Below are 12,688 nucleotides of genomic sequence, written 5' to 3' on the forward strand. Positions count from 1 at the left end.
TCCCTACGCCCTCTCCCCGTGCCCCCGCCCTACGGCCTCTCCCTGTGCCCCCGCCCTACGGCCTCTCCCCGTGCCCCCTCCCTACGGCCTCTCCCTGTGCCCCCTCCTTACGGCCTCTCCCTGTGCCCCCACCCCACGGCCTCTCCCCGTACCCCCACCCAACGGCCTCTCCCCGTACCCCCCATCCTACGGCCTCTCCCCATGCCCCCCACCCCACGGCTTCTCCCCATGCCCCCCACCCTACGCCCTCTCCCCATGCCCCCCACCCTACGGCCTCTCCCCATGCCCCCCACCCTACGGCCTCTCCCCATGCCCCCCACCCTACGGTCTCTCCCCATGCTCCCCACCCTACGGCCTCTCCCCATGCCCCCCACCCTACGGCCTCTCCCCATGCCCCCCACCCTACGGCCTCTCCCCATGCCCCCCAACCTACGGTCTCTCCCCATGCTCCCATGCCCCCTCCCTACATCCTCTCCCCATGCCCACCCCTACGGCCTCTCCCCATGCCCCCCCACAGCCTCTGAGCCCACATGCCCTCTCCCTGCAGCCTCTCCCCATGCCCCCCCCACGCCCCACCCTACGGCCTCTCCCCATGCCCCCATGCTACAGCCTCTCCCTGTGCCCCCATGCCCCCTCGCTATGCCCTCTCTCAATGACCCATGCCCCCTCCCTATGCCCTCTCCCCGTGCCCCCATGCCCCCTCCCTACAGTCTCTCCCCGTGCCCCCACGCTACACCCTCCCCCCGTGCCCCCCCGACAGCCTCTCCGTGTCCCCATGTCCCCTCCCTAAGGACTCTCCCCATGCCCCCATCCTACAGCCTCTCCCTGTGCCCCCATGCCCCCTCGCTATGCCCCCTCAATGACCCATGCCCCCTCCCTATGCCCCCATGCCCCCTCCCTACAGTCTCTCCCCGTGCCCCCATGCTACAGCCTCTCCCCGTGCCCCCCCCCCCCACCCCGACAGCCTCTACGTGTCCCCATGTCCCCTCCCTAAGGACTCTCCCCATGCCCCAATCCTACAGCCTCTCCCCGTGCCCCCATGCCCCCTCCTTACGGACTCTCCCCGTGCCTCCATGCCCCCTCCCTACGGCCTCTCCGTGCCCCCATGCCCCCTCCCTACGGAATCTCACCGTGCCCCCATGTCCCATCCCTACGCCATTTCTATTCCCACTTCTGACTTTCTCTCTTTTCTTCGTTTACTTGTCCGTTACACTTCCTCTTGTTACTGTTCTTTAATCGCTCACTCCCAGGAAAAAGGCAGCAGCATAGGTGTACGGAAAGGATGAATTAGATTGTGCTGAAGTTCACTAATGTTGCACTGCTATTTATTTTTCTTTACATTTTGCTTTTAGAATCATAGAATTATACAGCAGAGGGAGATCATTCAGCCCACCATGCCTGTGCCAGTTTAGACAATAAACCGAATTTAAAAATACATTCCAGTGCACACTGCAGAGAAATGCTAAGTTCGTTGTGCAGAAGGAAACATCTGTGAACACATGATCCTTTTAGAATCTGGAGATTGGTATGGAATGGTACAGACTTATAATTAGAAGCTTCACTTGTAAAACAGAACAAGAGTGAAACTATCGATAAGATAACCAAGTAGGGGTGTTGTACGGAAACGTGTGGATTGTTATGTAGAAGGGGTAAGAAACAGGTATAAAAGCTGGGTGTTGGAACAGATACTGAGGAGCTCGGAAATGTAACGCGTTTGAATCCTCTGACTAAACTCAAGGTTTTTGGTGCAGTACTGCTGTTATGTCTATATTTAATTATTGTAAATAACTACAGTATATTGCAAACCCTATTGATTTGAAGAGTAAATTATAAGGACGCACACATTTACCCCTCTTCCAACAATTCTGCCCACCCCTTCAGTCAGTGCGCACCGTACAAATCCATGACAGTGCACGGCATTAGCTAGCAATCTATACACAGTTCTTCTGCCCCACTACCACCCCGAGCAATGCATATTATGCACCACAGCCAGCCTGCAGTTCTAGCCGATCACTCTGCTTGCTTGATCGATACCTCCCCCCCCCGCCCCCCCCCCCCCCCCCACTCTTCCCTGGCAGATCCTGATTAACCCGTCACACTCTCTCTCCCTCACAGATCTTTGTTAATCCCTCTCTCACTCTCTCCCCCGACAGATCCTGGTTAGCTCCCCACTCACTCGCTCTCCGACAGATCCTGGGTAAACCCTCTCTCCCCCACGGACAGATCCTTATTAACCCCTCATTCTCTTTCCCTCTGACAGATCCTGGTTAACCCATCACTCTCTCCCTGACATATCCTGGTTAACCTCTCACTCACTCACTCTCACCGACAGGTCCTTGTTAACCCCTCACTCTCTCCCTCCGACAGACCCTCATTAATGTCTCTCTGGCTGATCCACCTTGCTAATCTATCCATCGCTTTCTTTCTGTGGCTGATCCCTTATGCCAAATCTCTGGGCTCGTGTGGCTTATCTGCCACTATGCTTCACTTCAATCTCATTTGATGTGGTGATCCCTCTCTCCCCAAAACCCATCTGATGATCTTGCAAACATTGCCTGCCACTCGCCAGCCCAGGCCTGGATGTTGTCTAGATCCTGTCGGCTGGGAGGGGCTGCCATTTTCAAAATCATGGGAGTGAAGTGTGGGAGTTCACACTGGTGGTGGCGAAGTCACACCATGTAATTGTCAGGTCAATCACCATTTCAAAAAAGACAGCTCAAGTCAGGAGTGTGATGGAACGTTCACGTGTCTGGATAGGTACAACTGGTAAAACACCATCCAGGACCAGCAGTTCACTTAATCTGCGTCCTGCCATTGCACTCGGTCCCCACCCTCCCCATCACTGGCGCATTGTGGCTGCAATATGTATGATCTACTGAATACACCGCAACAACTCACCAAGGTTACTTCAGCAATAATCCCCTCTCCCATGATCTCTACCACCAAGGACAAAACCAGCAATATCTTGGGAACGCCATCATTTCCAAGTCCCCCTCCAAGCCATTCAACATCCCAACTTAGATATAGATTCTCATTCCTTCATGGTTACTGGGCCAGTACCACCACAAGGACCTCAATGGTTGAAGGAGCCCCCTCACCAGCTTTTTGGGGTAACTAGGGATGGACAACTAAATGCGTCCTTGCCAGTGTTGCCAACGTCCCCAAAAAGTTATATTTTTTTAAATGCTGCGAAGATTTGCATTTTTATGTGTAAATTAGCAAAAATAAAGTGTACATTTCTGACAAGATATCCACCCTGGCAGTGAATTCACTAAACGAAGAATGACTTACAAAGATTTCTGCCACTCCCTAATCCTACGCTTCAGTACCTTAATGTTTGACATTCAAAGCATCACACACCCAACTGCACCCACTAGCCATAGAGGCAGGAATGTACAGCAACTGTAAAATGAGCTGGCACATCAGAGACCAAGTCTTTTCCCTTGGGCAGTAGAATTGTTGACTCACCTCCTGTTACTTCACACATTTGGGTTACAGCAGACTCATCTGAAGGTACGCTGCCAAGCTGCTCTGCTTCGAGAGATGAAGCACCAGGGAGGCGAAGGACCAGTGCAAACAACCTCTGATCCCACCGGAATGGTTCTTTTGTCAATTCACTGCCAGGCAGCGGGGAATTTAGTGGCAGGTGAAGCTGCAACAGGAAGAGAAGATTCATAATACGCAGAGAGTTTCATATATTAGCAACACTATATGTCATACATTTTTTTTAATTAATTCCAGAGACGTGAGCGTCACCAGCAAGGCCCATCCCTAATTGGCCCTTGAGGTGGTGGTGGTGAGCCGCCTTCTTGAACCGCTGAAGTCCGTGTGGTGAAGGTGCTCCCACAATGCTGTTACGGAGGGAGTTCCAGGATTTTGACCCAGTGACGATGAAGGAACGGCCGATATATTTCCAAGTCAGGATGGTATGTGACTTGGAGGGGAACGTGGAGGTGGTGGTGTTTCCATGCGCCTGCTGCCCTTGTCCTTCTAGGTGGTAGAGGTTGTGGGTTTGGGAGGTGCAGCCGAAGAAGCCTTGGTGAGTTGCTGCAGTGCATCTTGTAGATGGTACACACTGCAGCTACGGTGCGCCAGTGGTGGAGGGAGTGATTGTTTAAGATGGTGGATGAGCTGCCAATCAAGCGGGCTGCTTTGTCCTGGATGGTGTCAAACTTCTTGAATGTTGTTGGAGCTGCGCTCATCCAGGCAAGTGAAGTGTATTCCATCAAACTCCTTATATTTGGGGAGTCAGGAGGTGAGACACTCGCCGCAGAATACCCAGCCTCTGACCCGCTCTTGTTGCCACAGTATTTATGTGGCTGGTCCAGTTAAGTTTCTGGTCAACGGTAACCCCCAGGATACTGATGGTGGGGGATTCGGTGATGAAGAAGTTTCTCATCAGCTCAGTCCTAAATGGCTTACCCCTTATCCTAAGGCTGTATCCCCTGGTTCTGGACTTTCCCATCATCGGGAACATTCTTCCCGCATCTAACCAGTCCCGTCCCATCAGAATCTCATAAGTTTCTATGAGATCCCCTCTCATTTTCCTAAACTGCAGTGTATAAAGGCCCAGTTGATCCAGTCTCTCCGCATATGTTAGTCCCGCCATCCCGGGAATCAGTCTGGTGAACCTTGGCTGCACTCCCTCAATAGTAAGAACGTCCTTTCTCAGATTAGGAGATCAAAACTGAACACAATATTCCAGGTGAGGCCTCACCAAGGCCCTGTACAACTGCAGCAAGAGCTTCCTGCTCCTATACTCAAATGAAGGCCAACATACCATTTGCCTTCATCACTGCCTGCTGTACCTACATGCCAACTTTCAATGACTGATGAACCATGACACCCAGGTCTCATTGCACCTCCCCCTTTCGTAATCTGCCGCCATTCAGATAATATTCTGCCTTCTTGTTTTTGCCCCTAAAGTGGATAACCTCACATTTATCCACATTATACTGCATCTGCCATGCATTTGCCCACTCATCTAACTTGTCCAAGTCACCCTGCAGCCTTTTAGCATCCTCCTCACAGCTCACACTGCCACCCAGTTTAGTGTCATCTGCAAACTTGGAGATATTACACTCAATTCCTTCATCTAAATCATTAATGTATATTGTAAATAGCTGGGGTCCCAGCCCTGAGCCCTACGGCACTCCATTAGTCATTGCCTGCCATTCTGAAAAAAAAACGTTTATCCCGACTCTCTGCTTCCTGTCTGCCAACCAGTTCTCTATCCACGTCAATACATTACCCCCAATCCCGTGTGGGACCTTGTCAAAAGCCTTTTGAAAGTCCAAATACACCACATCCACTAGTTCTCCCTTGTCCACTCTACTATTTACATCTTCAAAAAATTCTCGAAGATTTGTCGAGCATGATTTCCCTTTCATAAATCCGTGCTGACTTGGACCGATCCTGTCAATGTTTTCCAAATGCGCTGCTATTTCATCTTTAATATTTGATTCCAACATTTTCCCCACTACTGATGTCAGGCTAACCAGTCTATCATTACCCGTTTTCTCTCCTTTCTTTTTTAAACAGTGGTGTTACATTAGCTACCCTCCAATCCATAGGAACTGATCCAAAGTCGATAGACTGTTGGAAAATGATCACCAATGCATCCACTATTTCTCTGGCCACTTCCTTAAGTACTTTGAGATGCAGACTATCAGGCCCCGGGGATTTATCGGCCTTCAATCCCATCAATTTCCCTAACACAATTTCCCACTTTATAAGGATATCCTTCAGTTCCTCCTTCTCACTAGACCTTCGGTCCCCTAGTACTTCTGGAAGGTTATTTGTGTCTTCCTTCGTGAAGACAGATCCAAAGTATTTGTTCAATTGGTCTGCCATTTCTTTGTTCCCCATTATAAATTCACCTGAATCCGACTGTAAGGGACCTACGTTTGTTTTCACTAATCTTTTTCTCTTCACATATCTATAGAAGCTTTTGCAGTCAGTTTTTATATTCCCAGCAAGCTTCTTCTCGTACTCTATTTTCCCCCTCTTAAATCAACCCTTTTGTCCTCCTCTGCTGAATTCTAAATTTCTTCCAGTCCTCAGGTCTGCTGCTTTTTCTGGCCAATTTATATGCCTCTTCCTTGGATTTAACACTATCCTTAATTTCCCTTGTTAGCCATGGTTGAGCCACCTTCCCCGTTTTATTTTTACTCCAGACAGGGATGTACAATTGCTGGAGTTCATTCATGTGATCTTTAAATGTTTGCCATTGCCTATCCACCATCAACCCTTTAAGTATCATTTGCCCGTCTATTCTAGCCAAGTCACGCCTCAAACCATCGAAGTTACCTTTCCTTAAATTCAGGACCAGAGTTTCTGAATTAACTGTGTCACTCTCCATCCTAATAAAGAATTCTACCATATTATGGTCACTCTTCCCCAAGGGGTCTCGCACAACAAGATTGCTAATTAGTCCTTTCTCGTTACACATCACCCAGTCTAGGATGGCCAACTCCCTGGTTGGTTCCTCAACATATTGGTCTAGAAAACCATCCCTAATGCACTCCAGGAAATTCTGCTCCACCGCATGGCTACTGTTGTACCTTTATTGCATGCATCCCTAATTTCTTGTTTGATGCTGTCCCCAACCTTACTACTACTGTTTGGTAGTCTGTACACAAATCCCACTTGCGTTTTCTGCCCCTTGGTATTCCGCAGCTCCACCCATACCAATTCCACATCATCCAAGCTAATGTCCTTTCTTACTATTGCATTAATTTCCTCCTTTACCAGCAATGCCACCCCGCCTCCTTTTCCTTTCTGTCTATCCTTCCTAAATGTTGAATACCCCTGGATGTTGAGTTCCCAGCCTTGGTCACCCTGGAGCCATGTCTCCGTGATGCCAATTACATCATACCCATTAACTGCTATCTGCGAAGTTACTTCGTCCACCTTATTCCGAATACTCCTCGCATTGAGGCACAGTGTCTTCAGGCTTGTCTTTTTAAAACACTTTTCCCCTTCAGAATTTTGTTGCAATGTGGCCCTTTTTGCCTTAGGTTTCTCTGCCCTCCACTTTTACTTGTCTTCTTTCTATCTTTTGCTTCTGACCCATTCTACTTCCCTCTGTCTCTTTGCATAGGTTCCCATCCCCCTGCCATATTAGTTTAACCCCTCCCCAACAGCACGAGCAAACACTCCCCCTCGGACATTGGTTACGGTCCTGCCCAGGTGCAGACTGTCCGATTTGTACTGGTCCCACCTCCCCCAGAACCGGCTCCAATGTCCCAAGAATTTGAATCCCTCCCTGCTGCACCACTCCTCAAGCCACGTATCCATCTGAGCTATCCTGCGATTCCTACTCTGACTAGCACATGGCACTGTTAGCAATCCTGAGATGACTACTTTTGAGGTCCTACTTTTTAATTTAGCTCCTATTTCCCTAAATTCATCTTGTAGCACCTCATCCCTTTTTTTAAATCTATATCGTTGGTACCTATATGCACCACGACAACTGGCTGTTCACCCTCCATTTTCAGAATGCCTTGCACCCGCTCCGAGACATAAGAACATAAGAACATAACATAAGAATTAGGAACAGGAGTAGGCCATCTAGCCCCTCGAGCCTGCTCCGCCATTCAAAAAGATCATGGCTGATCTGGCCGTGGACTCAGCTCCACTTACCTGCCCGCTCCCCATAACCCTTAATTCCCTTATTGGTTAAAAATCTATCTATCTGTGATTTGAATACATTCAATGAGCTAGCCTCAACTGCTTCCTTGGGCAGAGAATTCCACAGATTCACAACCCTCTGGGAGAAGAAATTCCTTCCCAACTCGGTTTTAAATTGGCTCCCCCGTATTTTGAGGCTGTGTACCCTAGTTCTAGTCTCCCCGTCCAGTGGAAACAACCTCTCTACCTCTATCTTGTCTATCCCTTTCATTATTTTAAATGTTTCTATAAGATCACCCCTCATCCTTCTGAACTCCAACGAGTAAAGACCCAGTCTACTCAATCTATCATAAGGTAACCCCTCCTCATCTCCGGAATCAGCCTAGTGAATTGTCTCTGTACCCCCTCCAAGGCTAGTACATCCTTCCTAAAGTAAGGTGACCAAAACTGCACGCAGTACTCCAGGTGCGGCCTCACCAATACCCTATACAGTTGCAGCAGAACCTCCCTGCTTTTGTACTCCATCCCTCTCGCAATGTAGGCCAACATTCCATTCACCTTCCTGATTACCTGCTGCACCTCCAAACTAACTTTTTGGGATTCATGCACAAGGACCCCCAGGTCCCTCTGCACTGTAGCATGTTGTAATTTCTCCCCATTCAAATAATATTCCCTTTTACTGTTTTTTTTCCCCAAGGTGGATGACCTCACATATTCCGACATTGTATTCCATCTGCCAAACCTATCTAAATCTCTTTGCAGCCTCTGTGTCCTCTACACAACCCGCTTTCCCACTAATCTTTGTCTCATCTGCAAATTTTGTTACACTACACTCTGTCCCCTCTTCCAGGTCATCTATGTATATTGTAAACAGTTGTGGTCCCAGCACCGATCCCTGTGGCACACCACTAACCACCGATTTCCAACCCGAAAAGGACCCATTTATCCCGACTCTCTGCTTTCTGTTAGCCAGCCAATTCTCGATCCATGCTAATACATTTCCTCTGAATCCGCGTACCTTTATCTTCTGCAGTAACCTTTTTTGTGGCACCTTATCGAATGCCTTTTGGAAACCTAAATACACTACATCCATCGGTACACCTCTATCCACCATGCTCCTCAAAGAATTCCAATAAATTAGTTAAACATGATTTCTCCTTCATGAATCCATGTTGTGTCTGCTTGATTGCACTATTCCTATCTAGATGTCCCGCTATTTCTTCCTTAATGATAGCTTCAAGCATTTTCCCCACTACAGATGTTAAACTAACCGGCCTATAGTTACCTTCCTTTTATCTGTCCCTTTTTTTTTTTTTAAACAGAGGCGTTACATTAGCTGCTTTCCAATCCGCTGGTACCTCCCCAGAGTCCAGAGAATTTTGGTAGATTATAACGAATGCATCTGCTATAACTTCCGCCATCTCTTTTAATACCCTGGGATGCATTTCATCAGGACCAGGGGACTTGTCTACCTTGAGTCCCATTAGCCTGTCCAGCACTACCTCCCCAGTGACAGTGATTGTCTCAAGGTCCTCCCTTCCCACATTCCTGTGACCAGCAATTTTTGGCATGGTTTTTGTGTCTTCCACTGTGAAGACCGAAGCAAAATAATTGTTTAAGGTCTCAGCCATTTCCACATTTCCCATTATTAAATCCCCCTTCTCATCTTCTAAGGGACCAACATTTACTTTAGTCACTCTTTTCCATTTTATATATCGGTAAAAGCTTTTACTATGTTTTTATGTTTTGCGCAAGTTTACTTTCGTAATCTATCTTTCCTTTCTTTATTGCTTTCTTAGTCATTCTTTGCTTTCGCTTAAAATTTTCCCAATCTTCTATTTTCCCACTAACCTTGGCCACCTTATACGCATTGGTTTTTAAATTTGATACTCTCCTTTATTTCCTTGGTTATCCACGGCTGGTTATTACTTCTCTTACCGCCGTTCTTTTTCACTGGAATAAATTTTTGTTGAGCACTATGAAAGAGCTCCTTAAAAGTCCTCCACTGTTCCTCAATTGTGCCACCATTTAGTCTGTGTTCCCAGTCTACTTTAGCTAACTCTGCCCTCATCCCACTGTAGTCCCCTTTGTTTAAGCATAGTACGCTCGTTTAAGACACTACTTCATCACCCTCAATCTGTATTATAAATTCAACCATACTGTGATCAGTCATTCCAAGAGGATCTTTTACTAGGAGATTGTTTATTATTCCTGTCTCATTACACAGGACCAGATATAAGATAGCTTGCTCCCTTGTAGGTTCTGTAACATACTGTTCTAAGAAACAATCCCGTATGCATTCTATGAATTCCTCCTCCAGGCTACCCCGTGCGATTTGATTTGACCAATCGATATGTAGGTTAAAATCCCCCATGATTACTGCCATTCCTTTTTCACATGCCTCCATTATTTCCTTGATTATTGCCCGCCTCACCGTGAAGTTATTATTTGGGGGCCTATAAACTTCGCCCACCAGTGACTTTTTCCCCTTACTATCTCTAATCTCCACCCACAATGATTCAACATTTTGTTCATTAGAGCCAATATCATCTCTCACAACTGCCCTGATATCATCCTTTATTAACAGAGCTACCCCACCTCCTTTCCCTTCTTGTCTATCCTTCCGAATTGTCAGATACCCCTGTATGTTTAATTCCCAATCTTGGCCACCCTGCAACCATGCTTCTGTAATGGCCACCAAATCATACCCATTTGTAATGATTTGTGCCGTCAACTCATTTACTTTATTTCGAATGCTGCGTGCGTTTAGGTAAAGTGTTTTAATACTAGTTTTTAAACCATGATTTTTAGTTTTGATCCCTCCTGCAGCCCCTTTATACTCATACATATTGTCCCTTCCTATCACCTTGTGGTTTACACTTACCCCAGTGCTACTCTGCTCTGTTGCATCCTGCCTTTTGCATTCTTTCTTGGGGTCCTGTTCATCTGCGCTCTCACCCACTCTAACTAGCTCAGAGCCCTCTCCTGGGTTCCGAATACTCCTCGCATTGAGGCAACATACCATCCTGGAGTCTCGGTTGCGGCCGCAGAAACGCTTATCTATTCCCCTTACAATCGAACCCTCTATCATTATAGCTCTCTCACTCTTTTTCCTGCCCTCCTGTGCAGCAGAGTTACCCACGGTGCCATGAACTTGGCTGCTGCTGCCCTCCCCTGATGAGTCATCCCGCTCAACAGTACTCAAAGCGGTGCATCTGTTTTGCAGGGGGATGACCGCAGGGGACCCCTGCACTACCTTCCTTGCACTGCTCTTCCTGTTGGTTATCCACTCCCTATCTGGCTGTGTCCCCTTTTCCTGCGGTAAGACCAACTCACTAAACGTGCTAATCACGTCATTCTCAGCATCGTGCATGCTCCAGAGTGATTCCACCCGCAGCTCCAGCGCCGCAATGCGGTCCGTCAGGAGCTGCAGCCGGACACACTTCCCGCACACGTAGTTGTCAGGGACACTGGAAGCGTCCCTGACTTCCCACATAGTACAGGAGGAGCATAACACGAGTTCGAGCTCTCCTGCCATGACTTAACCCCGAGGTAAACTTAATTTGGCAACAATGCTAAAAGGTTACTTACTGATGAAGAAAAAGAAAAACTACTTACCAATCACCAGCCAATCACTTACCCCCTTGGCTGTGACGTCACCTTTTGATATCTTTCTACTTCTTTTTGCCTTCTCTCCCTGCTGCAGCTGCACCGGCTGGCTTCTCAGACACGTTGGGCCTTTTGTAGGCCTCCGACGTCCCCGGATTTCCTGCTGCAGCTGCACCAGCTGGCCTCTCCAACGCGTTGGGCCTTTTGTAGGCCTCCGACGTCCCTGGACTCCCTGCTGCTCGCACTCCCGCCTCTCCGATGAGTTGGGCCTTTTGTAGGCCTCCGACGTCCCCGGACTCCCTGCTGCTCGTAGAAGATCTTAATGAAGATCGGCCATGATCTTATTGAATGGCGGAGCAGGCTTGAGGGGCCATATGAGCTACACCTGCTCCTTGTTGTTGGGTTGCGGTGGTGTTGCAGACATCAAGCGCAGACAGTGGAAAGAGCATGCGGCAAACCATTCCCACCCACCCCTTCCCTCAACGACTATCTGTCCCACCTGTGAGAGTCTGTGGCTCTCGTATTGGACTGTTCAGCCACCAAAGAAATCACTTCAGGAGTGGAAGCAAGTCTTCCTCGATTCCGAGGGACTGCCTATGATGATGATGTTGGGCTAGGTTGTTAAGTTACGTTATGAACAAATATTTTTATAGAAATTACAACTTGCATTTGTATAGCACCTGTAATATAGGAAAACAATCGATGCTTCACAGAGGCACAAGGAAAAAAATAAAAGCTGAGGCAAAGGAGATATTAGGAGATGGTGGCAAAAAGGAAGGGACAGCACAGCAAGGTCCACCATTGATTTCAATATTGGTGGCCAGTGTCAGTCTACAGTAATCACAAATAATATTGTGCAATAAAGCCTTTCATTCCTTATACAACCAGCAAAAACTGACCATTCACCTTGCTGCCGTTTCTAGAATCTTCCTACATAACATTCACTGCATTTGGAATGCCGCGAGGCACTTGTGGATGTTTGAGATTTAGCGCTATAAAAATGTTCCACTAAAATAAAAACGCCATACATTAAATAAATGGCTAATATGAGTAATATGTCACTTGAAAATGTACAGACTGAGACAATTATTCAAATATAATGAAGTCTCCTTATGTGAATCTCTAATTCAGGCTGTTTTGATTTCCTGAGCTGGATGAATATATTATGAAAGATTGAGTAAAATTTAAAAATAATATTTCTATCTAGCGCAGGCCCTAAATCGTAACTAAATGCATGTACACTGACACTGCCCATCTATGTCTACACTGCAAGACGGTGTGCGATAGGACAGGGCGTGCTGCAGGGCTAGGTGGCAGCTGATTGGTTGTTTGTGAACCCAGGGTAAGTCATGTACATTCAGGCCAAGTGCTTCAAGAGCAGCAAGCCGGATGGGAAGTGTTTGCCCAACACTTTTCATAATAGTTTCAACAACTAAACAGGTTTATT

At 47.6% G+C, this 12,688-nt stretch overlaps 1 protein-coding gene across 7 annotated transcripts in view; it reads right to left on the minus strand.

Moving 5' to 3' along the window:
• The window catches only part of ints6l (integrator complex subunit 6 like), a 157,540-nt gene that overhangs the window by 87,654 nt on the left and 57,198 nt on the right, over window positions 1-12,688 (minus strand). For 3 of the 7 annotated variants that reach the window (XM_070882922.1, XM_070882921.1, XM_070882923.1), the window contains one exon: window positions 3,469-3,652. The exons of the other annotated variants lie outside the window; for them this stretch is intronic. In XM_070882922.1, coding sequence (XP_070739023.1) covers window positions 3,469-3,652 — 184 coding nt within the window. The remainder of the gene's footprint in view (window positions 1-3,468; window positions 3,653-12,688) is intronic. 7 annotated transcript variants of the gene reach the window in all.

This window comes from Pristiophorus japonicus, chromosome 6 (genome assembly GCF_044704955.1).
Source record: "Pristiophorus japonicus isolate sPriJap1 chromosome 6, sPriJap1.hap1, whole genome shotgun sequence".
NCBI classification, from domain to species: domain Eukaryota; kingdom Metazoa; phylum Chordata; class Chondrichthyes; family Pristiophoridae; genus Pristiophorus; species Pristiophorus japonicus.